The sequence below is a fragment of the Salmo trutta genome, chromosome 31 (genome assembly GCF_901001165.1).
Source record: "Salmo trutta chromosome 31, fSalTru1.1, whole genome shotgun sequence".
Classification (NCBI taxonomy): domain Eukaryota; kingdom Metazoa; phylum Chordata; class Actinopteri; order Salmoniformes; family Salmonidae; genus Salmo; species Salmo trutta.
In genome coordinates, this window is record NC_042987.1 from 33,741,759 (window position 1) to 33,769,501 (window position 27,743).

Genomic DNA, 27,743 nt, shown 5'->3' on the forward strand with positions numbered 1-27,743 from the left:
GCGTTATATACTATTCATTCCCTTCATCTGAACATCGGAGGTTTCGTCAACATTCATGCATGTCTCACACAGTTTAAAAAACAAAAATAAAACATTTAAGAATACATGTATTTGGGAATATATTGACTAGAACATGCTTATGTCTGTATTAGGCTGTGTAATTTCCAAACCAGAAGGATGAGCAATCTGCATGTATAATTTAGTGACATCCTGTGATAATGGCAAGGAAGGCCAATGCAGGGAGGAAATGGACAATGGACCTCCCCTGTAAATCTGAAACAAGACCATTTTTTAAAATAAAACATATAAAAATCATAATTGTAAATAAAACTTCATATAAAACATATCTGCATAAAACACAGTTTTGCAATGAAGGGTTTTAAAGTAGTCTCAATAGCAATTCCTTTTAATATCCATATTTCACAACGTACATTTGACCACTAGATGGCAGTCACTGGTCATTGAAAAAAAGCATCTGCTTCTCACTGGACTACATGCTTTCCCTAATTTGTAGCCTAGGTTTGGACTAGTAGACACAGAGCATGCAAACATCACAAGACCGAAAGCAAATACTAACTCAGATATCTAAATGGCGTCGTTTCCAATTGGAGCAAATTAAGTATAGTAGGCAGAACAAGCAAGGTGGGCAGAGCCAAGCAGAGCTAGCAAGATCCTATTGACATGTTTTAACATGTACACTGAACAAAAATATAAAATGCAACATGTAAAGTGTTGGTCCCATGTTTCATGAGCTGAAATAAAAGATCCCAGAAATGTTCCTTAGGCACAGTAAGCTTTTGTTTACATCCCTATTAATGTTCAGTTCATCCATCCACCCGACATATCAAGAAGCTTATTAAACAGCACGATCATTACACAGGTGCACCTTGTGCTGGGGACAATAAAAGGCCACTCTAAAATGTTCAGTTTTGTCACACAACACAATGCCAAAGTTTTGAGAGAGCATGCAAATGGCATGCTGACTGCAGGATTGTCCACCAGAGCTGTTGACAGAGAATTGAACGTTCATTTCTCTAATCATAAGCCATTTTAGAGAATTTGGCAGTACGTCCAACCGGTCTCACAAGTGCAGACCACATGTATGGCTTCGTGTGGACGAGCGGTTTGCTGTCAATGTTGTGAACAGCGTGCCCCATGGTGGCGGTGGGGTTATGGTATGGGCAGGCATAAGCTACAGACAACGAAGACAATTGCATTTTATCGATGGCAATTTGAATGCACAGAGATACCTTGATGAGATTCTGAGGCCCATTGTCTTGCCATTCATCTGCAACCATCACCTCATGTTTCAGCATGATTATGCAAGGCCCCATGTCGCAAGGATCTGTACACAATTCCTGGAACCTAAAAATGTCCCAGTTCTTCCATGGTCTGCATACTCAGACATATCACCCATTGAGCATGTTTGGGATGCTCTGGATCGACGTGTATGACAGCGTGTTCCAGTTCCCACCAATATCCAGCAACTTCGCGCAGCTATTGACCAAGAGTGAGACATTCCACAGGCCACAATCAACAATCCGATCAACTCAATGCGAAGGAAATCGGCCGTGCTGCATGAGGCAATTACATGGTGGTCACACCAGATACTGACTGGTTTTCTGATCCACGCTCCTATCTTTTTTTAAAGTTATCTGAATTCCTAGTCATGTGAAATCCATAGATTAGGGCCTAATTTATTTCAATTGACTGATTTCCTTATAGTAACTGTAACTCAGTAAAATCTTTGAAATGGTTGCGTTTATATTTTTGTTCAGTATATTTGCTTATTTCCGTTAGGGAATAACTGAAGTGTGTGTGTGCACAATAACTCAATTCACCCTTCCATGCCTTCTAAACAACGCAATTTTTCGAAACCTTGGCAAAGGGTCAAGTCTACAAAACTTTGAGCACTCTGCTCTTAATAGATGTTCTGTTCCCAAAACTACAATGTACTAAGAGCTGAAGTTAGCAGAACGGCATCCAAGTTTCATCTGGCTCCATCTTCTCCCACTTCCCATCACTGGACTTCCTCTTATTACCATATTTGGTGGTGAGTGGAAGTTCTAAACGGATGCTTCAGATTTATACATCCTGTGAGACATCTGGCTCCTTCTGTCTGTGCCGAAAGTGCTCAAGGGACGATGCTACAGTGCATTCAGAAAGTATTCAGACCCCTTGACTTTTTTCACATTTTGTTACGGTACAGCCTTATTTTAAAATGAATTACATTTAAAAAGCATTCTTATCAATCTACACACAATACCCCATAATGTCAAAGCAAAGAAAAAATAAATAAAAGAACCTTATTTACATAAGTATTCAGACCCTTTGCTATGAGACTCGAAATTGAGCTCAGGTGCATCCTGTTTCCATTGATAATCCTTGAGATGTTTCTACAACTTGGAGTCCACCTGTGGTAAATGAAATTCATCAGACATGATTTGGAAAGGCACACACCTGTCTATATAAGGTCCCACAGATGACAGTGCATGTCAGAGCAAAACCCAAGCCATGAGGTCGAAGGAATTGTCCGTAGAACTCTGAGACAGGATTGCTTCGAGGCACAGATCTGGGAAAGGGTACCAAAACATGTCTATAGCATTGAAGGTCCCCAAGAACACTGTGGCCTCCATCATACTTCAATGGAAGACGTTCGCAACCACCAAGTCTCTTCCTAGAGCTGGCCGCCCGGCCAAACTGAGCAATCGGGGGAGAAGGGCCTAGGTCAAGGAGATGACCAAGAACGCGATGGTCACTCTGACAGAGCTCCAGAGTTCCTCTGTGGAGATGGTTGTCCTTCTGGAAGATTCTCCCATCTCTGCAGCACTCCACTAATCAGGCCTTTCTGGTAGAGTGGCCAGATGGAAGCCACATCTCAGTAAAAGGCACATAACAGACCACTTGGAGTTTGCCAAAAGTCACATAAAGGACTTGGACCATGAGAAACAAGATTCTTTGGTCTGATAAAACCAAGATTGAACTCTTTGGCCTAAATGCCAGGTGTCACGTCTGGAAGAAACCTGGCACCATCCCTACAGTGAAGCATCATGCTGTGGGGATGTTTTTCAATGGCAGGGACTGGAAGACTAGTCAGGATCGGAGCAAAGTACAGAGAGATCCTCGATGAAAACCTGCTCCAGAGCGCTCAGGACCTCAAGACTGGGGCGAAGGTTCACCATTCAGCAGAACAATGACCCTAAGCACACATCTAAGACAACGCAGAAGTGGCTTCGGGACAAGTCTCAATGTCCTTGTGGCCCAGCCAGAGCCTGGACTTGAACCCAATCGAACATTTATGGAGAGACCTGAAAACAGCTGTCCAGTGACGCTCCCTATCCAACCTGACAAGAGCTTGAGAGGATCTGCAGAGAAGAATGGGAGAAACTCCCCCAAATACAGGTGTGGAAAGCTTGTAGCATCATACCCAGGAAGACTCAAGGTTGTAATCTCTGCCAAAGGTGCTTCAACAAAGCACTGAGTAAAGGGTCTGAATACTTATGTAAAAGTAATATTTCATAAAAAAAAAATATATATATTAGTGCAAAAATGATGGGGTATTGGGTGTAGATTTTTATTTTTGTATTAATTTTAAAGGCTGTAACATAACAAAATGTTAAGTCAAGGGGTCTGAATATTTCCAAATGTACCATGACCAAGGATAGACTACTACACAACCTATGGCTGAAGAGGATATGTATTTCATTAACTAAAAATATTAAATACAATAAAACCTACATGCAATACACCAAAAAGGACTCTAGGTGAGAAACAAACCAAGTCAACAGAAAAACCACACGCTATTATCAAAATAGATTTTTTATTCTAGACGTTTCAAAGATCTGATTGATATTACAACAGTCAGATGCGTAGGTTGCAGAGTCTCAGCATCTGTGTGAGTGAGAGAAGATAACATGGGTGAGGGCGAAGACAAAATGAAACAAACAAAAGAAATCTGCACTGGTATTTACCTACATGGTCCAGGGTGTTATGGATACATCCACATTAAAGTTTAGATTTATTGTTCTTGTTCATTTTTGCGTACATAGAAATAAATCAGAATTATAAAAGTTTTTCAAAGAGTACAAAACCTTCAAGGGTTTTTTAGGCATAGCAAAGAGAATTAGTACTTTAGGTAGGAACAAGAAATAGCAAACACTTGAATGCATTGTAAAAAGTTTTTTTTTTTTTTTAAAACAAACATTATAAAATACCATTCCACTGTCAGACTTCCTAATAGTCTTCATGGTACGATCCACTCACTGTTGGTTATATTAAAGCGAACTTCAAAATACTCTTAGCTAGCTTCTGTACAAAATGCGTTTGTAAAACAAGTGACATTCTTTGAGCAAAGGAGGCTTTTGGAGAAGAAAAAAAAATAATGAAAATAAAACATTGGTGTTTTAAAGCCACTGGATGTTAGCTAGGGCTAAGAGATGGTATGTTGGAATGCCATGAAGTTGGCTTGGATCCAATGTGTACCCAACAAGTGAACAGTTTAGAAACTACTATTGTCTCTCGCTTTTTCACAGAACTTCTGCACGCATTCAGCTACGGGAGAGAAATTAAACTAGCAGCATTATCCTGCGTCTGGATGTACCAACCAGGGTTGGTGGTCAATGCCATTTAAAGTGCTCAAATTCCAATTCAATAATGGAAAAAAAATTGACATTTATTTTCAATAAAGATTTTATTCAAATTCTTGAATTGGAAGTTCACTTCCAGAATGAATCAAAATGGAATTGACCCCAATTCTTGCTTGAACACATCTCCCTGTTTTGCATTATTCTTAAGTGCAGAAAATAACTTCAACAAAGCCATTCTCAGGGCTGCTCTTTTATAGCTATGACCGTTTAATGGTATTTTATAAAGAACCATTTGTCATGGTGAAAGACCCACATGATGCATAAGAATAACATATTTCCAAGCGTGTCTTCGAGAGTTACGGAGAATTTTACAAAACCAACCTTGCATACAAAAAGAATCCCCTGTGATGTCACATACATACATACATATATATATATATATATATATATACACACATACATACATACATACATACATACATACATACATACATACATACATACATACATACATACATACATACATACATACATACATACATACATACATACATACATACATACATACATACATACATACATACATATATATATATATATATATATATATGCAGTTAGAATGTTACGTCAAGTCATATGTTCCAAAGTCCGCTTCTCATCTCCCTGCCTAGAAAACATCAACTTCTGAACACCACAAAAAAAATAAGCACCATCTATCCATGCATAGGCCTGGACACAGCCTGTCTCCAAGTGTTGGTGCTGGGAAGAAAATCAATCATCAACAATGACCTAAGAGCAGACACAGCAGTGCATCCTCAAACAGAACACTTGAAACAATGGTTCACTCCAAAATCAAAGTTGGTCAGAAGTTACAACTCAAAAGTAGTCTTGGAACGTTGACAAAATCTCATGTTTCACCAATTTCGGGTATGAAGACTCCCGGCTAACTTTGACATCGGCGTTTGTATGTGGCTCGTCCTGTGTCCTATTCATTCATGAGCTACCCAAAGCACTGCCATTCCTATGTTCTGGCTAAAAGAGCCACGGAGGCACAGATGGACGATCAGCCTTTCCTTCTACATAACACTGAAACCTAAAGTAACATGTCCTTAGAATATGAAAGGATGGGGTTATGTAGTAGCTAACGGTGATGATCTTTAGTCCAGAGATCTAACAGTTTTACACACCTGAAACCATTTCCCAAGGTAGACAAGCAAAATGAGACATAGTGGGGAGGAAAGCCCTAACTGCTCTCTGACAAATATATATAAAAAAAGTTTTGGGGGGCAAACTGAAAAACAAGCATCAAAATTTCAATTGAAAACAAATTAACCCATTTCAACTTATGAAATATAGATTTGTTCAATGTTTTCTTGAGCCATGAAAAAAAAGTACAATGCCAAAGTGAATGGATTTCTCCCAATAAACAGTTTCAAACCCAAATTGTAAAAGAAACAAAAATCCTACTGACCTCTCCACTCTTTCCCCGACATGTAACACAAACCTACAGCAAAAAGACAACAAAACATGCTGACATGTACAATATGCACACACCAACGACGTGAGGAAAAAAAGCCATTTCTAATTTCTGGTATAAAGGATAAAAAGAAACAAGTAAACAAAATAGCAGATATTTTGGTATGTATGCAATGGGTCCCCTTTGGGATTTTTTTTAATTCTCTGAACATAAAAGTAATTTCTCTCTCCTGTGGGTCTGAGTCTGACTTGAGGGGGGGGGCAGACCCCCTTCACGGGAGGTTAGTTTGACCCCTTCTCTGGAGGTGTAGTTTAAGTGTTTATGTGGGTGTTGGGCGCTCCGTCTGTGGTTGTGATGGCAGGCCATGGCTTCTGATGGGACTACAGCAGTGTAGACGACAGGCAGGGACAGTCATTTTGGCTATGTACACATTCGTAGTCGGTCCATGGCTCCCCAAACGAGCGTCATTTCCTCAGGTCTAATACACAAACCTGGAACAGAGAGAGAGAGAGAGAGAGAGAGAGAGAGAGCGAGAAAGATAGACGTTAAAGGTCATATGTAATGAGCTGGGTTATGTGACCAGACCTGGAAAACCCCTGGCCTTAAAAGGGCCTTTATCTACTTTCCCATAGTCAGATAAACATTTTTATGTCTCTGCGTGCAGTTTGAAGTTAAGAGGTAGATTCGTGAGCCATTGCTAACTAGCATTAGCATAATGACTGGAAGTCTATGGTACCTGCTAGCAGATACCCATAGACTTTCAGTCATTGCGCTAATGCTAGTTGGCAATGGCTCACGAATCTACCTCTTAACTCCCTTCATACTTGACACAGAGACATAAAAATGGGATCCACAAGTTCATCTGACTCTGGGGAAGTAGATAAATGGCCCCATAACCAAAATCCTGAAGTATCCCTTTAACATAGAAACCAATGAGACAAACACACATCCATTACTAGTCTAAGTGGTCCAGTTCAACCCTGTTTCTACACTGCAGAAAGTCACTTCATTGTCATTCATCATTCTGCGGAACCTCTAAGGTTCTGACACCGCCTGGTATCGGTAGCAGAAAGAACAGTCCATTTTAAGCCTTGCTCTGACACCACCTGGCATAGAGGTCATAGATGGCAGGGAGCTCGGCTCCAGCGATGTACCTAGGCCATACGCACTACCCTCTGTAGCACCTCGCGTTCGGATGCCAAGCCGTTTCCATACCAAGCGGTGATGCAGCCAGTCAAGATGCTTTCAATAGTGCAGCCGTATAACTTTGAGGATCTGAGGGGCCCATCCTAAATCTTTTCCGCCTCCTGAGGGGGGAAGAGGCATTGTTGTACCTTCTTCACAACTGTTGGTGTGTGTGGACCCTAATTCCTTAGTGATGTGGACACCAAGGAACTTGAAGCTCTCGGCCCGTTTCACTACAGCTCCGTTGATGTGTCGTCAGCAAACTTAATGGTGTTGGAGTCGCGCACGGCCACGCGGTCGTGGGTGAACAGGGAGTACAGGAAGGGACTAAGCACGCACCCCTAAGGAGCCCCCGTGTTCAGGGTCTGCATGGCGGACGCGTTATTGCCTACCCCCACTGTGGTCCCTTAGGAAGTCCAGGATCCAGTTGCAGAGGGATGTGTTCAGTCCCAGGTTCCTGAGCTTAGTGATGAGCTTGGAGGGGACTATGGTGTGGAACTACTAGGACAATCCTTTACAGATGACCTGTAGATGCTCAAGACCATCGATAAACTAGCCATTTGATTCATTACGCCTCAGCTGCAACTGTTGACAAGTAAACAATTCTGTTTATTGCTCTAGCTGTAGACATTTGACCCCAGATGAATATAACAGACGCTGGATACTGGACAGGTAGCTAACAGATCATTAGCACAGTGCTAAAATCTATATATAGTGTCACTACTTGGTGCTCGTGAAGTGGGTGTAAATGAAGCCAGGCGTTTACCTGGACCATGTGACGTGAGCAGGAAACACCTTGGGCCCTAGATAAAGCTTTTGACTGGGGTCTGACGTTATTCTATCTCAGCTCCTCCTGACACCAGGGAAATCATTCCTGGCTGTGTCCATTAAGAGGCAGCTGGTGAGACTTACCGATCCGTCTGACGCACTGGCTCCCACCTTGTCGCCCGTGGCGTTCCAGCACACCTCGAAGATGCCCCCCGTTCCCCTATAGCTGTGGACTAAAGCACCCGTCTGGACAGAGGGACAGACAGACAGAGGGACAGACAGACAGAGGGACAGGGGTATAATCAGCCAAACAATGACCAGGAAAAATGGATTTGGGGCAACTCAATTTCAATCATGTTCATTATTACACGTATCTCACTAAGGGCTGAGCTCCAGATTTACAGAAATCAATGCATCATATACGTCAGAGCCAGAGCTAAATACTCAAACCCATTCATCCACCACCAGACAAGCCCTACAACAAACAGTCGGGCTTGAGATGTGAATGAAGTACGAGTGACATCAGCGACTGTGTGTGTCAGTCCGTCCCGTACCTGTGTGTTCCAGATGTGGACACACTTGTCGAAGGAGCCGCTGGCCAGGTGGCGCCCGTCGGGGCTGAAGGCCACACTGTAGACAGGCTCCTGGTGGCGGGTGAGCGTGTGGATGCACACGCCTCGCTCCACGTCCCACAGACGCACCGTCGAGTCAAACGACGCGCTGGGGAGAAGAAGAACAGTACTTTAGTATCCATCTTGGAAATTCATCTTCTGCCCCTAACGTCCCAGACGCCACCCATTTGGGAGGGAGCATGCTGCAGCGCCCCTGGAGCTGTTTAGGAGGGTAAAAGGCAGAGGAAGGACAGAAGATCTATTCACTTATATTTGATTACAGTGACTATTCTGGGCTCTTTATTTTTTTCCTTCAGCTGTGGGAAACAGAATGTCACAGACAGAGATGAACACATCACTCCATACTACGTCACATACAGATCCTAAATGCTTTTTATGATAAAAACCCCAGAGGAATGCTGGGAGTGTTTCACCGTCTTCTATTACCTGGCCAGCATCAGGTTGGCATTAGGGTTGTTGGTCCCGGGCCCCGTGGGGCTCCACTTGATGGTGTAGATCTCCTTACTGTGGGCCTGCAGGTCGTGGACACACGAGTCCTGTTTCATACTCCAGATCTGAGAGACAGACAGGAGAGAGAGACAGAGACATTATGTAGCACCATGGGACCGACTCAGGAAGGAGAGAGAGGTGTGTGTGAGAGAGCTGTGTGTGTGTGTGAGAGAGCTGTGTGTGTGTGTGTGTGTGTGAGAGAGCTGTGTGTGTGTGTGTGAGTGAGAGAGAGAGAGCTGTGTGTGTGTGTGTGTGTGAGAGAGCTGTGTGTGTGTGTGTGTGTGAGAGAGCTGTGTGTGTGTGTGTGTGTGAGAGAGCTGTGTGTGTGTGTGTGTGTGTGAGAGAGCTGTGTGTGTGTGTGTGTGTGAGAGAGCTGTGTGTGTGTGTGTGTGAGAGAGCTGTGTGTGTGTGTGTGTGTGTGTGTGAGAGAGCTGTGTGTGTGTGTGTGTGTGTGAGAGCTGTGTGTGTGTGTGTGAGAGAGCTGTGTGTGTGTGTGTGAGAGAGCTGTGTGTGTGTGTGTGTGTGAGAGAGCTGTGTGTGTGTGTGTGTGAGAGAGCTGTGTGTGTGTGTGTGTGTGTGTGTGAGAGAGCTGTGTGTGTGTGTGTGTGTGTGTGTGAGAGAGCTGTGTGTGTGTGTGTGAGAGAGCTGTGTGTGTGTGTGTGTGTGAGAGAGCTGTGTGTGTGTGTGTGTGAGAGAGCTGTGTGTGTGTGTGTGTGTGAGAGCTGTGTGTGTGTGTGTGTGTGTGTGTGTGTGTGAGAGAGAGCTGTGTGTGTGTGTGTGTGAGAGAGCTGTGTGTGTGTGTGTGAGAGCTGTGTGTGTGTGTGTGTGTGTGTGTGTGAGAGCTGTGTGTGTGTGTGTGTGTGTGTGTGAGAGAGCTGTGTGTGTGTGTGAGAGAGCTGTGTGTGTGTGTGTGTGTGAGAGAGCTGTGTGTGTGTGTGTGTGTGAGAGAGAGCTGTGTGTGTGTGTGTGTGTGTGAGAGAGAGCCGTGTGTGTGTGTGTGTGTGAGAGAGCTGTGTGTGTGTGTGTGTGTGTGAGAGAGCTGTGTGTGTGTGTGTGTGTGTGAGAGAGCTGTGTGTGTGTGTGTGTGTGAGAGAGCTGTGTGTGTGTGTGTGTGTGAGAGAGCTATGTGTGTGTGTGTGTGAGAGAGAGCTGTGTGTGTGTGTGTGAGAGAGCTGTGTGTGTGTGTGTGTGAGAGAGCTGTGTGTGTGTGTGTGTGAGAGAGCTGTGTGTGTGTGTGTGTGAGAGAGCTGTGTGTGTGTGTGTGTGTGAGAGCTGTGTGTGTGTGTGTGTGTGAGAGCTGTGTGTGTGTGTGTGTGTGAGAGCTGTGTGTGTGTGTGTGAGAGCTGTGTGTGTGAGAGAGAGAGCTGTGTGTGTGAGAGAGAGAGCTGTGTGTGTGTGTGAGAGAGAGCTGTGTGTGTGTGTGTGTGAGAGAGCTGTGTGTGTGTGTGTGTGAGAGAGCTGTGTGTGTGTGTGTGTGAGAGAGCTGTGTGTGTGTGTGTGTGAGAGAGCTGTGTGTGTGTGTGTGTGAGAGAGCTGTGTGTGTGTGTGTGTGAGAGAGAGCTGTGTGTGTGTGTGTGTGAGAGAGAGCTGTGTGTGTGTGAGAGAGAGAGAGCTGTGTGTGTGTGTGAGAGAGAGAGAGCTGTGTGTGTGTGTGTGAGAGAGAGCTGTGTGTGTGAGAGAGAGCTGTGTGTGTGTGTGAGAGAGAGAGCTGTGTGTGTGTGTGTGTGTGTGAGAGAGAGAGCTGTGTGTGTGTGTGTGTGAGAGAGAGAGCTGTGTGTGTGAGAGAGAGCTGTGTGTGTGTGTGTGTGAGAGAGAGCTGTGTGTGTAATGACCTTGAGTGTCATGTCGTCAGAGCAGGAGGCCAGCAGACTCCCCGTGGGATCCCACTTGATTGCGTTCACTTCATTCTATAGGAGGGAATACAAGGAAACACGCTGTGAACTTTAGAATATAGCAGCGCACAAAGAATGCATTAACTGTCTCAAGGCACTTCCTGTAGTGACGTGACAGAACAGGAACAGGACGGGCAAAAGCCTTCACCTTTATATTCAGGTCAGTGCATTTGAAGACGAGGCCTTTAGACTATAGAGATGAATCAATGTCAGTCACAATGTCAACGTGACTGAGAGGAGACAGCCAGTCCCTGGTCTTACCGTGTGTCCCTGGAAAGTCTTGACAGGCCGGTCCTGGCCCAGCTTACACACGTGTATGCACATGTCCGTGCTGCAGGAGGCAAACGTGTTGTTGCTCTGCCAGTCCACGTCCAGGGCCGGCGCTGAGTGGAAGGGAAACTGCTGCTTCGCCTCGCCTGTGTGAGCGTCCCAAATGATGGTGGTCTGAACGGGAGATGGATACACTGTCAGTCCTTTCATCATGACTGACCAATGACAGCACACCATCATGAATCTAATTCATTTAAAGGGATTTTAAACCCAACTGTCTATCACAAAACCCATAATCTTACCTTATCTTACCTTACCTACGTTATCTTACCTACGTTATCTTACCTTATCTACTCCTGCACTGAGGATGAAGTTTCCTTTCTTATTCCATTTAAGGGCAAATATAGGACCTTTATGCTGGCCCAAGGTACTGGCGAGGTTACCTGAAAAACACATGTCACAGTGCTTGTTCAGCAAGAGAACAGGACGATGGGCCATCTATGATTTGGTGTTTAGAAATGTTGAGATGCTGCTCTAGCCAAAAGGGATCCCCTAAATGGACAGACGTGTTGTCCAGAAATCCCCTCATTGGACAAAAGCTTATATTATTTGCCTAAAACTATTAAAGCAAAAACGTTATGTAAACAATTAACAACGGCCGTAGTGCATCTTTAAATGGCTTACCGTCTTTAGTCCATATTCTGGCAAAGCCGTCGTATGAGCCTGTGGCTAGCAGCGTACCCTCACTCTGAAAAATACAAATTCAGCAGTTATTTATCTTTTTTTTTTTACCAAAACTAAACCCTTTAAATAACCTGGAATTCTGGGTTGCGATATTTTTGTTGGTTTCTGTTGCACACCAGATTGGAACCAAACACGGGACCGATCCTAATTTGAGATTTATGTGCATTACTAAAAATAATCTCCCGATGACATCAAACATTTACCAGAAAGTCAGTTTCGCCTGCTTGTCCTGAGTTGCGATTAGGCCCAAAGTAGTTAAATGCAGGTTGAGTATCCTTCACGGAGCAGGGAAATGACAGCCTGACCTACTGTTACGCAGCCCTGGATTTTCCATGGGAGAGAGAAGCACGTCCCATATTTCCAGCTGGGAAGACAAACTAATCGGGGTCTCTCTCTAACTCACATTCCAGTCCAGTGAGGTGACGTCTTTGTTGCTGGGTACGTCCTGGCCTCCCTCCCGTATACAGTGTCTCAGCACCAGCTGCGTGGAGCTGCCCGTGCCGTTCTCACTCAGGTTCCAGATCCGCGCCGTCGAGTCCCCAGACCTGCACGCACACGCACACATACACTGTCATCTAACATAACTTCTTTGGCTAGCCTAAAACCACAGTAATATCTGACTACGTAGATTGTATTATATGGTGCGTAGGACTCAATTAGATGTGCAAGTACAAAACACACAAATAAACATTATTTCACTGAAGGTTACCACCAGCAACCTGTTGGAAACGTCCTTGACTAAGTTCTGCCACATCAAAATGTAGGTCAATGCATACTTCTCCAGACTACCAATGCTGTATGAAGGTGGATTTTACTTTATGAACAGAAATCATTTATCTTTAGGCTATGTCCCTTCTCTGTAAAGAGACAGAAGTAGGGCAGACAGTGAAAGAGAAGTAGGGCAGACAGTGAAAGAGAAGTAGGGCAGACAGTGAAAGAGAAGTAGGGCAGACAGTGAAAGAGAAGTAGGACAGACAGTGAAAGAGAAGTAGGACAGACAGTGAAAGAGAAGGATATAGGAGTTTGTTCTGTACCCAGAGGCAAGCAGGTCGTTGACGGGGTTCCAGGCACAGATGAACACCTCTGACTCGTGGCCCCTCAGCACCATGGCCTTGTTTTGGGGGATCTCCACATCCCGGTCCACCTCCATCATCTCTGCATGGTGGTCTGGACACACACACACCATAAAGTTAGATAGAAGACTCAACTTGTATCAAACGTCTTATGTCCTCTATCTCTATGCGAGACACACAGATCAGAGGTCTTGGGCTGAGTCCTGAGCCAATTCTGCACTTGCACATTCCTCCATCATTTAAAATGCATAGAATTAATGTAAGCATTGGCTGATGGAGTTTCCACCCCTGTTAAATCCATGACCAGAGGGAGATATTGCTAGCTTGTCGAATAGCAGCTAAACCTACGCTAGTGTTAGTATGGATGACAGTCTCCACCGTACATTGTGCTTTAAACTCAAGAGGTGTGAGGCCTATGTATTGTAAATCAGTTGTACTGTTATGGCATCATGATCATGAAAGGAAACATGTAAAATGTAACAAAAATAATAAAAGATGTGCGATAAAAGGTTATGCTCACTGGCTAAGCCATGGGCGCCGTTCTCCTCGCCGTTGGCAGCGGTGCCTCCCTCTCCGTTCTTGGCACCGCCAGGCTGGAGGCCCTGGGTGCCGCTGGTGCTGCCCACCTGCTGCTGCTGGGCCAGCTTTTCCCTGTAGGCCTGCTGCCGCGTCTGCACCACGTCGGGCATAACCGCGTCGATCAGGGACAGCGACTCGATGGGCCGCCCGTCAAAAAGAGTGCCATCCTGGGTGGCAACAAGACAGAAGTTTGGGTTCTTACACAGTTTCAGGTACTACTACTGATGGGTGGGGCTGGGAACTGCCAGGGACCTCACGATATCATCACCATACTTAGCTGCTGATTCTATAAGTATTGTGATTCTTACGTTTCTATATGTATTGCGATTCTATACAGTTGAAGTCGGAAGTTTACATACACCTTAGCCAAATGCAATAAAATTCAGTTTTTCACAATTCCTGACATTTAATCCTAGTAAAAATTCCCTGTCTTAGGTCGGTTAGGATCACCACTTTATTTTAAGAATGTGAAATGTCAGAATAATAGTACAGAGAATGATTTATTTCAGCTTTTATTTCTTTCATCTCATTCCCAGTGGGTCAGAAGTTTACATAAACTCAATTAGTATTTGGTAGCATTGCCTTTAAAATTGTTTAACTTGGGTCAAACATTTCAGGTAGCCTTCCACAAGCTTCCCACAACAAGTTGGGTGAATTTTGGCCCATTCCTTGACTTTGTTGTCCTTAAGCCATTTTGCCAAAACTTTGTAAGTATGCTTGGGGTCATTGTCCATTTGGAAGACGCATTTGCGACCAAGTAACTTCCTGATTGATGTCTTCAGATGTTGCTTCAATATATCCACATCATTTTCCTGCCTCATGATGCCATCTATTTTGTTAAGTGCACCAGTCCCTCCTGCAGCAAAGCACCCCCACAAACATAACGATGGTCATTACGGCCAAACAATTCTATTTTTGTTTCATCAGACCAGAGAACATTTCTCCAAAAAGTACGATCTTTGTCCCCATGTGCAGTTGCAAACCGTAGTCTGGCTTTTTTATGGCGGTTTTGGAGCAGTGGCTTCTTCCTTGCTTAGCGGCCTTTCAGGTTATGTCGATATAGGACTTGTTTTACTGTGGATATTGATACTTTTGTACCTATTTCCTCCAGCATCTTCAAAAGGTCCTTTGCTGTTGTTCTGGGATTGATTTGCACTTTTCGCACCAAAGTACATTAATCTCTAGGAGACAGAACGCGTCTCCTTCCTGAGCGGTATGACGGCTGAGTGGTCCCATGGTGTTTATACTTGCGTACTATTGTTTGTACAGATGAACGTGGTACCTTCAGGCGTTTGGAAATTGCTCCCAAGGATGAACCAGACTTGAGGTCTACAATTCTTTTCCCTGAGGTCTTGGCTGATTTCTTTTGATTTTCCCATGTTAAGGAAAGAGGCACTGAGTTTGAAGGTAGGCCTTGAAATACATCCACAGGTACACCTCCAATTGACTCAAATGATGTCAATTAGCCTATCAGAAGCTTCTAAAGCCATGACATCAGTACTGGAATTTTCCAAGCTGTTCAAAGGCAGTCAACCCACTGGAATTGCGATTCAGTGAATTATAAGTGAAATAATCTCTCTGTAAACAATTGTTGGAAAAATTACTTGTGTCATGCACAAAGTAGATGTCCTAACCGACTTGCCAAAACTATAGTTTGTTAACTTGTTGGGGCTAGGGGGCAGTATTTTCACGGCCGGATAAAAAACGTACCCGATTTAAACTGGTTACTACTCTTGCCCAGAAACAAGAATATGCATATAATTAGTAGATTTGGGTAGAAAACACTCTAAAGTTTCTAAAACTGTTTGAATGGTGCCTGTGAGTAAGGAGAAGTATATCTATAATTCTTTCAATAACTGTTGTAAATTTTTGCAACGTTTATGATGAGCATTTTTGTAAATTGATGTGCTCACTCACCGGAAGTTTTGGTGGGAATACATTTTCTGAACAGCACACGCCAATGTAAAATTGAGTTTTTGGATATAAATATGAACTTTATCGAGCAAAACATACATGTATTGTGTAACATGAAGTCCTATGAGTGCCATCTGATGAAGATCATCAAAGGTTAGTGAATATTTTAGCTGTATTTTTGTGATGCAAGTCCTTGCTTGGAAAATGGCTGTGTGATTTTTCTTGTGAAGTTTATGTCCAAACATAATCTAACTTTATGCTTTCGCCGTAAAGCCTTTTTGAAATCGGACAATGTGGTTAGATTAACAAGAAGTTTATCTTTAAAATGGTGTAAAATAGTTGATTGTTTGAGAAAATTAAATTGAGATTTTTGCTGTATTTCGCGCCATGCTATTTCACTGGCTGTGTGTACCGCGGGTGGGACGCTAGCCCATAGAAGTTAAGAACACATTCTTATTTTCAACGACGGCCTAGGAACGGTGGGTTAACTGCCTTGTTCAGGGGCAGAACGACAGATCTTTACCTTGTCAGCTCGGGGATTCAATCTTGCAACCTTACGGTTAACTAGTCCAACGCTCTAACCACCTGCTTTACATTGCACTCCACGAGGAGCCTGCCTGTTACACGAATGCAGTAAGAAGGTAAGTTGCTAGCTAGCATTAAACTTATCTCATAAAAAAACAATCAATCAATCATAATCACTAGTTAACTACATATGGTTGATGATATTACTAGTTTATCTAGCATGTCCTGCGTTGCATATAATCGCTTAGGTACACGTTGCTCCAACCATAAACATGAATGCCTTTCTTAAAATCAATACACAAGTATATATTTTTAAACCTGCATATTTAGTTAATATTGCCTGCTAACATGAATTTCTTTTAACTAGGGAAAATGTGTCACTTCTCTTGCAAACAGAGTCAGGGTATATGCAGCAGTTTGGGCCGCCTGGCTCGTTGCGAACTGTGAAGACTATTTCTTCCTAACAAAGACAGCCGACTTCGCCAAACGGGGGATGATTTAACAAAAGCGCATTTGTGAAAAAAAAACAATCGTTGCACGACTGTACCTAACCATAAACATCAATGCCTTTCTTAAAATCAATACACAGAATTATATATTTTTTAAACCTGCATATTTAGCTAAAAGAAATCCAGGTTAGCAGGCAATATTAACCAGGTGAAATTGTCATTTTGCGTTCATTGCACGCAGAGTCAGGGTATATCAAACAGTTTGGGCTTCCTGGATTGCCAGAATTTTACGTAATTATGACATAACATTGAAGGTTGTGCAATGTAACGGGAATATTTAGACTTAGGGATGCCACCCGTTTGATAAAATACAGAACGGTTCCGTATTTCACTGACAGGAAAAACGTTTTGTTTTCGAGATGATAGTTTCCGGATTCGACCATATTAATGACCTAAGGCTCGTATTTCTGTGTGTTATTATGTTATAATTAAGTCTATGATTTGATAGAGCAGTCTGACTGAGTGGTGGTAGGCAGCAGCAGGCTCGTAAGCGTTCATTCAAACAGCACTTTCGTGCGTTTGCCAGCAGCCCTTCGCAATGCATTGCGCTGTTTATGACTTCAAGCCTGTCAACTCCCAAGATTAGGCTGGTGTAACCGATGTGAAATGGCTAGCTAGTTAGCCAGGTGGGCGCTAATAGCGTTTCAAACATCACTCGCTCTGAGACTTGGGAGTAGTTTTTCCCCTTGCTCTACATGGGTAACGCTGCTTCGAGGGTGGCTGTTGTCGATGTGTTCCTGGTTCGAGCCCAGGTAGGAGCGAGGAGAGGGACGGAAGCTATACTGTTACACTGGCAATACTAAAGTGCCTATAAGAACATCCAATAGTCAAAGGTATATGTAATACAAATCGTATAGAAGGAAATAGTCCTATAATTCCTATAATAACTACAACCTAAAACTTCTTACCTGGGAATATTGAAGACTCATTTTAAAAGGAACCACCAGCTTTCACATGTTCTCATGTTCTTAGCAAGGAACTTAAACGTTAGCTTTTTTACATGGCACATATTGCACTTTTACTTTCTTCTCCAACACTTTGTTTTTGCATTATTTAAACCAAATTGAACATGTTTCATTATTTATTTGAGGCTAAATTGATTTTATTGATGTATTATATTAAGTTAAAATAAGTGTTCATTCAGTATTGTTGTAATTGTCATTATTACAAATAAAAATAGAAAAAAATTATAATAATAATAAATAAAAAAAAATCTAATAATAATACAATTTTTTAAAAAAAATAATAATACATCGGCCGGTTAATCGGTATCGGCTTTTTTTGGGGGGGGGTCCTCCAATAATCGGTATCGGCGTTGAAAAATCATAATCGGTCGACCTCTAATTGTGATTCTATATGTATTGTGATTCTCATGATTCGATATGCATTGTGATTCTCACGATTCTATATGCATTGTGATTCTATATGTATTGTGATTCTCATGATTCTATATGTATTGTGATTCTCACGACTCTATATGCATTGTGATTCTATATGTATTGTGATTCTCATGATTCTATATGTATTGTGATTCTCACAACTCTATATGCATTGTGATTCTATATGTATTGTGATTCTCATGATTCTATATGTATTGTGATTCTCATGATTCGATATGCATTGTGATTCTCACGATTCTATATGCATTGTGATTCTATATGTATTGTGATTCTCATGATTCTATATGTATTGTGATTCTCACGATTCTATATGCATTGTGATTCTATATGTATTGTGATTCTCATGATTCTATATGTATTGTGATTCTCACAACTCTATATGCATTGTGATTCTATATGTATTGTGATTCTCATGATTCTATATGTATTGATTCGCCAGCGCGCTTTCACTGTGATTCGATGTTCCAAACATATTGCTCACTATGTCTGCTGCTGAGGGACAAGAGAGAGCAGTAGAAAACGAGTTTTGATCAGTCAGGGAAACAAAGAAAGTGCTGAAAGCATATTGGCTCACTATTTAAAAACAAAACGGAGAAAAACAGCAGTTTTGGCGCAGGCACAGATGACTAGCACTAGCTAACTACCTACAGTAGCAAAAATAATAGCAATAAATACATTTACAAATCGATACTTGGAGTCAACTATAGATAAGATAGTCCAAAAATAATATTGCAATTTGTAACTTCATTAATTCCCACCCCATCACTACAGGTGATTCAGGGCCAGTTGGTTTTATAATCCCCTACTGGCTAAAGGGGAATTCCACTCAAAAGTTTACATTTCATTCTTTACCTTTGAATGTTTCAATTGATATGCGTCTTTACCCAGAAACTTTAGTCAAAATCTGTAGTAGAGCACTAGAAAATTACAATCCAATGACATCAGCTATAGCAGAGCAATAGAGCGGATGATGTCATAGGATTGCTCTTCCCTAGGATTAGATCTAATGTAATCCTAGATTCATGGTTGGGGCAACTTCAACCATCTTACATTTAGGAAATTAAAGGCTACATAGAGAAGGTATTGAACACGGCAGCAGGTAGCCTAGTGGTTAGAGCGTTAGGCCAGTAACCGAAAGGTTGCTAGATCGAATCCCTGAGCTGACAAGGTAAAAATCTGTCATTCTGCCCCTGAACAAGGCAGTTAAGCCACTGTTCCTAGGCCGTCATTGTACATAAGAATTTGTTCTTAACTGACTTGCCTAGTTAAATAAAGGTTAAATAAAATAGTCAATATATAGGAAAGTTAGCGGTTAATGTGGTGTGCACAGTCAGTAAATAAGCAAGTTAGCATTGAGGGTACTGACCTCGTTGATGCTGACCTCTGCCTCCACGTACTGCAGGCCCTTCTGGATGATGGAGATGAGGGCAGCAGGGGGCACCAGGGCTCCGTTGATATTGGACTGGCTAATGTGGCTCTCTATGCCAAAGGTGAATGCCGAGTGGGAGAAGCCTGGCAGACAGGGAGGGATGGAGAGCGAGAGAGGGAAATTAGTGTTGTTACACCCCTGTCCTTCAAATCGCCACACCACTGCGTCATTAGGTTGTTATGGTTATATTCACCTTGAAGAGTTTATACCCAGTGGGCGAAACTTGTTGAAATGATGTCACAGTGACGTCATTTCAACCAGCGTCTGGTCACAGTGACGTCATTTCAACCAGCGTCTGGTCACAGTGACGTCATTTCAACCAGCGTCTGGTCACAGTGACGTCATTTCAACCAGTGTCTGGTCACAATGATATTTCAACCAGCTTCACCAGCTGTGTAGCACTCAGTTAAGATTCCATTTGAGGATTATGGTGGTAGATATATTAAGCATTTTTCCTGCATTTCAGCTAGATAAATTGCAGATCTGACAATGGATAATGGTCCCAATTAGTTCAAATAGAAATGTTCAAAAGGACGAGACACTACATTTCCGGAGCGGTCTACTGCACAAAGTATATGAGAAGATGTAGGTCTGTCTTACCCGACTCTTGCAGGTATCTGTACACCAGGAAGTTGACCTCATCACTGCTAATGCTCATTTTTAATCCTGGTGGTTAAACCATGGGGTCAGCGCAGGATAGGAGCCTAGCAACAACAAAAGACAGACACAGTTACAACACCTAGCCTGACGAAATATGAATGCTGTATAGTCCTATTATACTCAGACACTTATTAACCCAGTGAACTGACATGTCAATGAACCCAGTGCCTTCGTCGGGGTTGAACATTTCAACGCTTGCCCATGGATTACCAATACACTGATTAGTAACTAAGTATTTAGTTGGAACTGGGCATGCTTTTGAACTTGGTAGTCTTGGCAAGTGGCAACATTGACTTTCAACACGTAGTGTAGATTGTAAATGCATAGTAGATCCTTGCAAACAGAGTGTAATTCCCAAGTCAAAAAAAATAAAAAAGACTAACTCCCCAACGGATGATGACCTAAGGCCTTATGATCCCTCACCTTGCCCGACCTACTTATGATCCCTCACCTTGCCCGACCTACTTATGATCCCTCACCTTGCCCGACCTACTTATGATCCCTCACCTTGCCCGACCTACTTATGATCCCTCACCTTGCCCGAACTACTTATGATCCCTCACCTTGCCCGACCTACTTATGATCCCTCACCTTGCCCGACCTACTTATGATCCCTCACCTTGCCCGACCTACTTATGATCCCTCACCTTGCCCGACCTACTTATGATCCCTCACCTTGCCCGACCTACTTATGATCCCTCACCTTGCCCGACCTACTTTGGGAAAACTTCTTAACACTGTGGCTACAGCGATCATCATTTGGCAGTACAATCATGGAGTTTAATTCTTCTTTGGTGGGTTGTGTAGTGTCCCCATCCTGGCCCTTAGGCAAGGCAACAGTTTCCATTCATTAATCCCCACAACTGGAAATCATTACCGAGCCCTCCTTAAAGAGGGCAGGCTAATTCTTGTGGACAAAACCACTGGGGGAAAGGAAATGGGGGGGGGGGGGGGGGTTCAGGAATAACAGCCAGCAGAGTTTGTATCCCTGCCGCGTATTTATTCAAGCAAAGCCACACACTGTTTAAACAGGACTGTGGAAATAAACAGGGACGTGGAGAGTGGCTGGATTGAAACTTCCAGCTCTCTGTCATGCCAGCACACTAAAGTCAACACTCAGACCAGAAATTAGATCCAATGCTAATCAAATCAAGAGCGCCTTCGACTCTGGCAAATGACGATGCACTTCATGGTGCAGACAGAATCATGACAATGTTGGGTGAGGAACCGCGTGAGGAACCGCGCTGCAGGAGACACCCATAGGTGTTCACATTGAGGGGTCAGCTTGCTGATGTGGTGTCTACATACACCCATAGGTGTTCACATTGAGTATGAGGGGTCAGCTTGCTAATGTGGTGTCTACATTTATTTTTTAAACACACAATACACTGACAACAGGTTTGTATGTTATTTGCTGAGTACACTGCTTTTCTCTTGTCCCATACCAATTACAGACCTTCAATAAAGGCGTTGGAGGAGAAGAATGAGAAAGTGTCAGGTTTTCATTCTAACTTGTAGCTGCTTAAAAACACCCTCCCACTGGCCAGGATTAGTGATGTTAATAGCTCACATTGCAAAGTGGTGGGTGACCTGCTGATAGCCTAGCCTGCTTACCGTTGACTATAGCCTACCGCACTCAAATGGTGAATCGGAGGCACACTTTAATTATAATAAAAAAATAAGAGTAGCTTTTTAATCGTGGCCATCAAAACAGTTAGCACATGATTGCATTTACAATGGTTATTTGTTATGCAATGACAGGGCTTCTAAAAGCCTGTTTCACTCCAGTAGCAGCTTTCTGAGGAGCTGCTCTCATTCTGTCTGACAGGTGACAGGATATTCCTCTCCTCAAACTAGGCTCTGTACGCTGTGCGTGTGATAAGATACATGATGACTAATGAAAATACACAACCAACAGTTTAATTATACTAAATAATGCAAATTAACCTATAGACCAATAAGCATAACCAATCACGTATTTTTGATGGCTAACCGGTTAACATCCCTAGATTGTATACAAGCCTCTCGGTAGGCTATAGTATACCGTAGCTTCAACTGTATTGCACTCCCTCTCTGAACGCGAGGCCCAAGGACAGCACTCTGAACGCAAGGCCCAAGGACAGCACTCTCTCTAGGGATGTCACGATACCAGTATCACAAAACTCAGAAGTATCGTGGCAAGTAAACAAAACATGAAGCGGACAAAATTTGCTGAGGAAAGCAGTCCTAATATTATTGGAAACAAACAGCCTTATGTTGTCACCCAGAATCACATGTTTATTTTCCAAGCTATAGCACAATATTTTACATACAGTAGGACCAAAGAGTTGTCTGATTTGTGTTTTCCTGACATGGAAAATCATGTATTGTAGTACCTGGTTTTGTGACAAACCTATGTTCTATGAATACGAGCCCCAAGGACAGCACTCTCTCCCTGAGCACGAGGCCCAAGGCTGTGAATGCATTAACCCAGCACAGCACAGTTTGTACTGCACATTCCATCCATAAATCACAGCCGGGGCCTGGAGAGTGAATGTGTGGGAAATCATGTCAGCTACAGCTCGACCAGACAGATTACAACTGGTTGATATGTATTCCTATTCCCCCACGTAAATATTTACAGCGTTCAAGGGACGGAAGGTGTTTCTTTTTCCAGTCCGTGTCGCTTCGAGGTCGTGCCACAAGTCAGTCGGGTCATGGAGGGTGAATATGACTCACTGGTGTGAGGTCTTTGTCTCTCTGTTTGACGTACACTAAAGTACAGGCCTCAACCCCCAGAGTCCTGACATGTTGTCGGGGGCATGACTGTGCCTGCAGACTCCTCTCGTGCTCCTTCACTACAGTTCACAGAGCGGATGAGAAAAGACTATGTTGATGTAAAATGACACGCTTATCCTATGGGGTATCCAAAATTAACTCTGCATCCTGGTAGTCCAGGTCTGAGCCAACGTATAGAGAAAGTCATCCTGCAATGCACTTTGCACTCAAATCAAAGTGTGAACCTGCGATAACCACTGTGCTTTCTAATATACTATATTGGACAAAAGCACAACTTGTGTGTTGTATCTAAGGGACCCATGTAGGCGATTACATACGATGATGTCAGCTCCAGACTACTCACCATGTGATCAAGTGTCTTTCAGAAGCTCATTGCTCCACCATCCATAGGAGGAACTCCGCAATCTAGGAACCAAGACAGGTCAGGGTCAGCAGTGTTGAAGCCAAAAACAGCCAATGGACCGTTGTGCTACCAGTGCCCTGTTGGGAGAATGCAAGAAGCAGACTGGGGAAAATTATTACTACAGTACACAAGGACTGTGTTATAGTAGTGTACCTTGAAAATATGTGTTGAATTTTCAACATGTAGCCTACAACATGGTAGTTCAATTATTGGAAGGGCTATGATTTTGTTTCTATAACTTAGGCTTTGTTTTCTTGACACCTAGCTAGAAGGTTGAAGAAATTGATAGCAAGTGTAAGAAATCATATGTTAGTGTTTTTGTGTAGACTATAGTGGGAGGTTGGTTCCACACTCTCCATCCCACTACAACACACACTCACCAAAAACACTTGGTTGTGTATTTGATGGACTTTTCCTCTGGTGCTACAAATCATTAATACCGCCATTTTTCTAGCTCTTATCTATTTGAAAATACAACGCTTGAATGAGATAGCTAGTCTAGCTGACTGAGCCGTTCCCTACTACAGTAGTTAATGAACTCTTCCCTTTAACTACACAAGTCACTAATGAGTTGGGAGTGAGTTTAAACAGTGGATACCTAGCTAACGTTATTTCCCGTGGTAGCCTAGTAGAACACTTCTACTTGATATCAAAGATTGGACTAATCCCTACTCATTATTATCATGGTCTTAAAATGGGAGGTTGGGCCCTGGCAATTTCTATTTCTTTAACACCCAGTTAACAAAAGTCCCCCACTGCCGAAGCATGAGGACCTACTAGTAGTGGCAGAAGACTGCTAACATTAGCAAACTGGTAGCTAACTAATTGGAGGTCAATTACTAGTTAATTATTTTGCACAATTTACTATCGGTAAGTTAAATAACAGTTAACTGCGTCATTTAAATTTCATCTAACGTATAACCTCAGCTATTATAACAGAAACTCATTCATCTAGCCAAACTATTACGGTCTGTCACCTAACGTTAGCTTAGCCTGGTGACATAACGCTAGCTAGCTATCTTAGCTTACATAGCTAACTGGCTAGCTAACGGGGAGAGCACAAATACCATCCCCCACACGGTTGTTAGCAAATGAGGCTAAGCTAATGTAAGTTAGCTAGCTAGCCTGAGTACCGCGACGTGGTTTTTTCGCTCGCCACACTCCCGTGCCCATGAGGCATTGCTAAACGACTTAGCGTTAGCTAGCTAGCTACACTAACGTACAAAAACCAAAGGCAATCCTTTTGAAAGGGGTGGCAATATTTTGCATTCAATCCTATGTTCAACAACAAATACAAAACATACGATTCGGTCTTATATGAAATGTTCTGCTAAACACTAGCTGGCTAGCAAGTAAGCTAGGCTAGTTAGCTAGCTGCTCTTTCAAAATGTCCCCATAATCCAGTACCTACTTTGTCTGAAATCTTTTGATAGATGGTTTCCGCTGTAATCCTCGTGTTCAAGCTAAACCATGTTATCCATTTACAAATATTGCAAAATTGATATCTCAAGGAAATAGCTAGAGATACAGAGCCAGGCGGTTCGAAACCAACGGCTTCAGACACAGTAACGTGACTTTCCCTACAAAAATGGGCAGTCCTGGCAGCCTGCTACAGTATCTCCAAACGTCACTCATTGTAGCGGAGTACACAAAGCATAGTTATCAGAGTTTACAGGAAACGTGTTTCCTACTGTTCAACCAGTGGTGTAGTGCTATTTTCTTAGGCCCAGGAGCGGTATTTCTTTTATTACGATCAATTCCATTTCAATTCAAAGGGTTTATTGACATGGGAAACATATATTTACATTGCCAAAGCAAGTGAAATAGATAATAAACAAAAGTGAAATAAACAATCAAAAATAAACAGTAAACATTACGTTCACAAAAGTTCCAAAGGAATAGGGAAAATAAATAAACATACATTTGGGTTGTATTTACAATGGTGTTTGTTCTTCACTGGTTGCCCTTTTCTTGTGGCAACATGTCACAAATATTGCTGCTGTGATGGCACACTGTGATATTTCACCCAATATATATGGGAGTTTATCAAATTTGGATTTGTTTTCGAATTCTTTGTGGGTCTGTGTAATCTGAGGGAAATATGTGTCTCTAATATGGTCATACATTTGGCAGGAGGTTAGGAAGTGCAGCTCAGTTTCCACCTCATTTTGTGGGCAGCGTACACAAAGCCTGTCTTCTCTTGAGAGCCAGGTCTGCCTACGGCAGCATCTCTCAATAGCAAGGCTATGCAGGGGTTGTATTTGTGGTCCTGGCAACTGGACCTTTTTTGGAACACCAATATTTTTTGTCTTACTGAGATTAACTGTCAGGGCCCAGGTCTGACAGAATCTGTGCAGACTATCTAGGTGCTGCTGTAGGCCCTCGTTGTTTGGGGACAGAAGCACCAGATTATTTGCAAACAATATACGTTTGACTTTAGATTCTAGTAGGGTGAGGCCGGGTGCTGCAGACTGTTCTAGTGCCCTCGCCAATTCGTTGAGATATATGTTGAAGAGGGTGGGGCTCAAGCTGCATCCCTGTCTCACCCACGGCACTGCACACTTGTTGTTTGTGTACATGGATTTTATAATGTCCTATGTTTTTCCCCTAAACACCGCTTTCCATCAATTTGTATAGCAGCCCCTCATGTCAAATTGAGTCAACAGCTTTTTTGAAATCAACAAAGCATGAGAAGACTTTCCCTTTCCTTTGGTTAATTGGTTTGTCAATTAGGGTGTGCAGGGTGAATACGTGGTCTGTCGTACAGTCATTTGGTAAAAGCCAATTTGACATTTGCTCAGTACATTGTTTTCACTGAGGAAATGTACAAGTCTGCTGTTAATGCAGAGGATTTTCCCATGGTTGCTGTTGACACATATCACACAGCAGCTATTGGGGTCAAATTTGTCTCCACTTTTGTGGATTGGGGTGATCAGTCCTTGGTTCCAAATATTGGAGAAGATGCCAGAACTGAGGATGATGTTAAAGAGTTTTAAGTATAGCCAATGGGAATTTGTGGTCTGTATATTTTATCATTTCATTTAGGACAACCATCAACACAACAGGACTTCTTAGGGTTCTGGAGCTCTGACTTTACGACCTGAAGATTACAGACGCCATGATTTGCCCTCATATTTTTCAGAGTTCCTCCCAGTTGTTTTGAACAGGGAATCTTTATAGAATATGCATAAAATGCACCTTCCAAATGCAATGTTTGCCTATGCACACATATCTCAAGAATACTTTGTCATTGTAATACCTTAAAAACACGAACTTAGGCATACCATAATCAAAATAGGCCATCATCGCTGTCAATCGTGAATGATAATAGATGCCAGCTTGTAGTCCTAAACATCATCGCTGTCAATCGTGAATGATAATAGATGCCAGCTTGTAGTCGTAAACATCATCGCTGTCAATCGTGAATGATAATAGATGCCAGCTTGTAGTCCTAAACATCATCGCTGTCAATCGTGAATGATAATAGATGCCAGCTTGTAGTCCTAAACACCGGAAATGAGTTACCTCTGGTTCATTCAGCCATTCCTATGGGGAAAATGAATAGGGAAAGAATAGAGTTTTGGGAAAAACACCGAAAGGTCTGAGGTTAAGGTCTTTGAAAGCCAAGTTAACAAACAGATTACCGACCATTTCGAATCTCACCGTACCTTCTCGGCTATGCAATCTGGTTTCAGAGCTGGTCATGAGTGCACCTCAGCCACGCTCAAGGTCCTAAACGATATCATAACCGCCATCGATAAGAGACATTACTGTGCAGCCGTATTCATCGACCTGGCTAAGGCTTTCAACTCTGTCAATCACAACATTCTTATTGACTCAACAGCCTTGGTTTCGCAAATGATTGCCTCGCTTGGTTCACCATTTACTTCTCCAATAGAGTTCAGTGTGTCAAATCGGAGGGCCTTCATCAACACTGAACTCTGTCTGAGAAGTAGTTCATGAACCAGTAGTTGGTGAAATATAAACGCAACATTTTACTGAGTTACAGTTCATATAAGGAAATCAGTCAATTGAAATTAATAAATTAGGCCCTAATCTATGGATTTCACATGACTGGGCCCTGGGGAGCCAGGGCCAGCCAATCAGCATGTGTTTTTCCCCATGAAAGGGCTTTATTACAGACAGAAATACTACTCAGTTTCATCAGCTGTCCGGGTGGCTGGTCTCAGATGATCCCGTAGGTGAAGAAGCCGGATTTGGAGGTCCGGGGCTGGCATAGTTCCACATGGTCTGGGATGTGAGGCCGGTTGGACGTACTTCCAACATAACATACAATTATCTGGCAACAGCTCTAGTGGACATTGCTGCAGTCAGCATGCTAATTGCACGCGCCCTCAAAACCTGAGTAATCTGTGACATTGTCTTGTGTGACAAAACTGCACATTTTAGAGTGGCCTTTTATTGTGCCC

General features: G+C 42.8%; 1 protein-coding gene across 3 annotated transcripts; it reads right to left on the reverse strand.

Moving 5' to 3' along the window:
• Positions 1–3,801: 3,801 nt before the first annotated feature.
• LOC115170060 (F-box-like/WD repeat-containing protein TBL1XR1) lies at positions 3,802–24,901 on the reverse strand. 3 transcript variants are annotated; one of them, XM_029726303.1, is made up of 16 exons: positions 24,725–24,901; positions 23,254–23,315; positions 20,073–20,176; positions 19,410–19,555; positions 13,637–13,862; positions 13,078–13,210; positions 12,447–12,588; positions 11,984–12,047; positions 11,645–11,742; positions 11,291–11,473; positions 10,970–11,044; positions 9,075–9,202; positions 8,571–8,736; positions 8,161–8,262; positions 6,058–6,554; positions 3,802–3,891 (listed from the first exon to the last, which is right to left on the reverse strand). In XM_029726303.1, exons 3-15 carry the CDS (start codon positions 20,128–20,130, stop codon positions 6,528–6,530), a joined length of 1,548 nt encoding a protein of 515 aa, XP_029582163.1. In that variant the 5' UTR covers positions 20,131–20,176; positions 23,254–23,315; positions 24,725–24,901; the 3' UTR covers positions 3,802–3,891; positions 6,058–6,527. The 3 variants fall into 3 exon arrangements, with proteins under 3 accessions (XP_029582163.1, XP_029582162.1, XP_029582160.1); XM_029726302.1 differs by having other exon boundaries at positions 23,254–23,390; XM_029726300.1 differs by having other exon boundaries at positions 23,254–23,415.
• Positions 24,902–27,743: the final 2,842 nt, after the last annotated feature.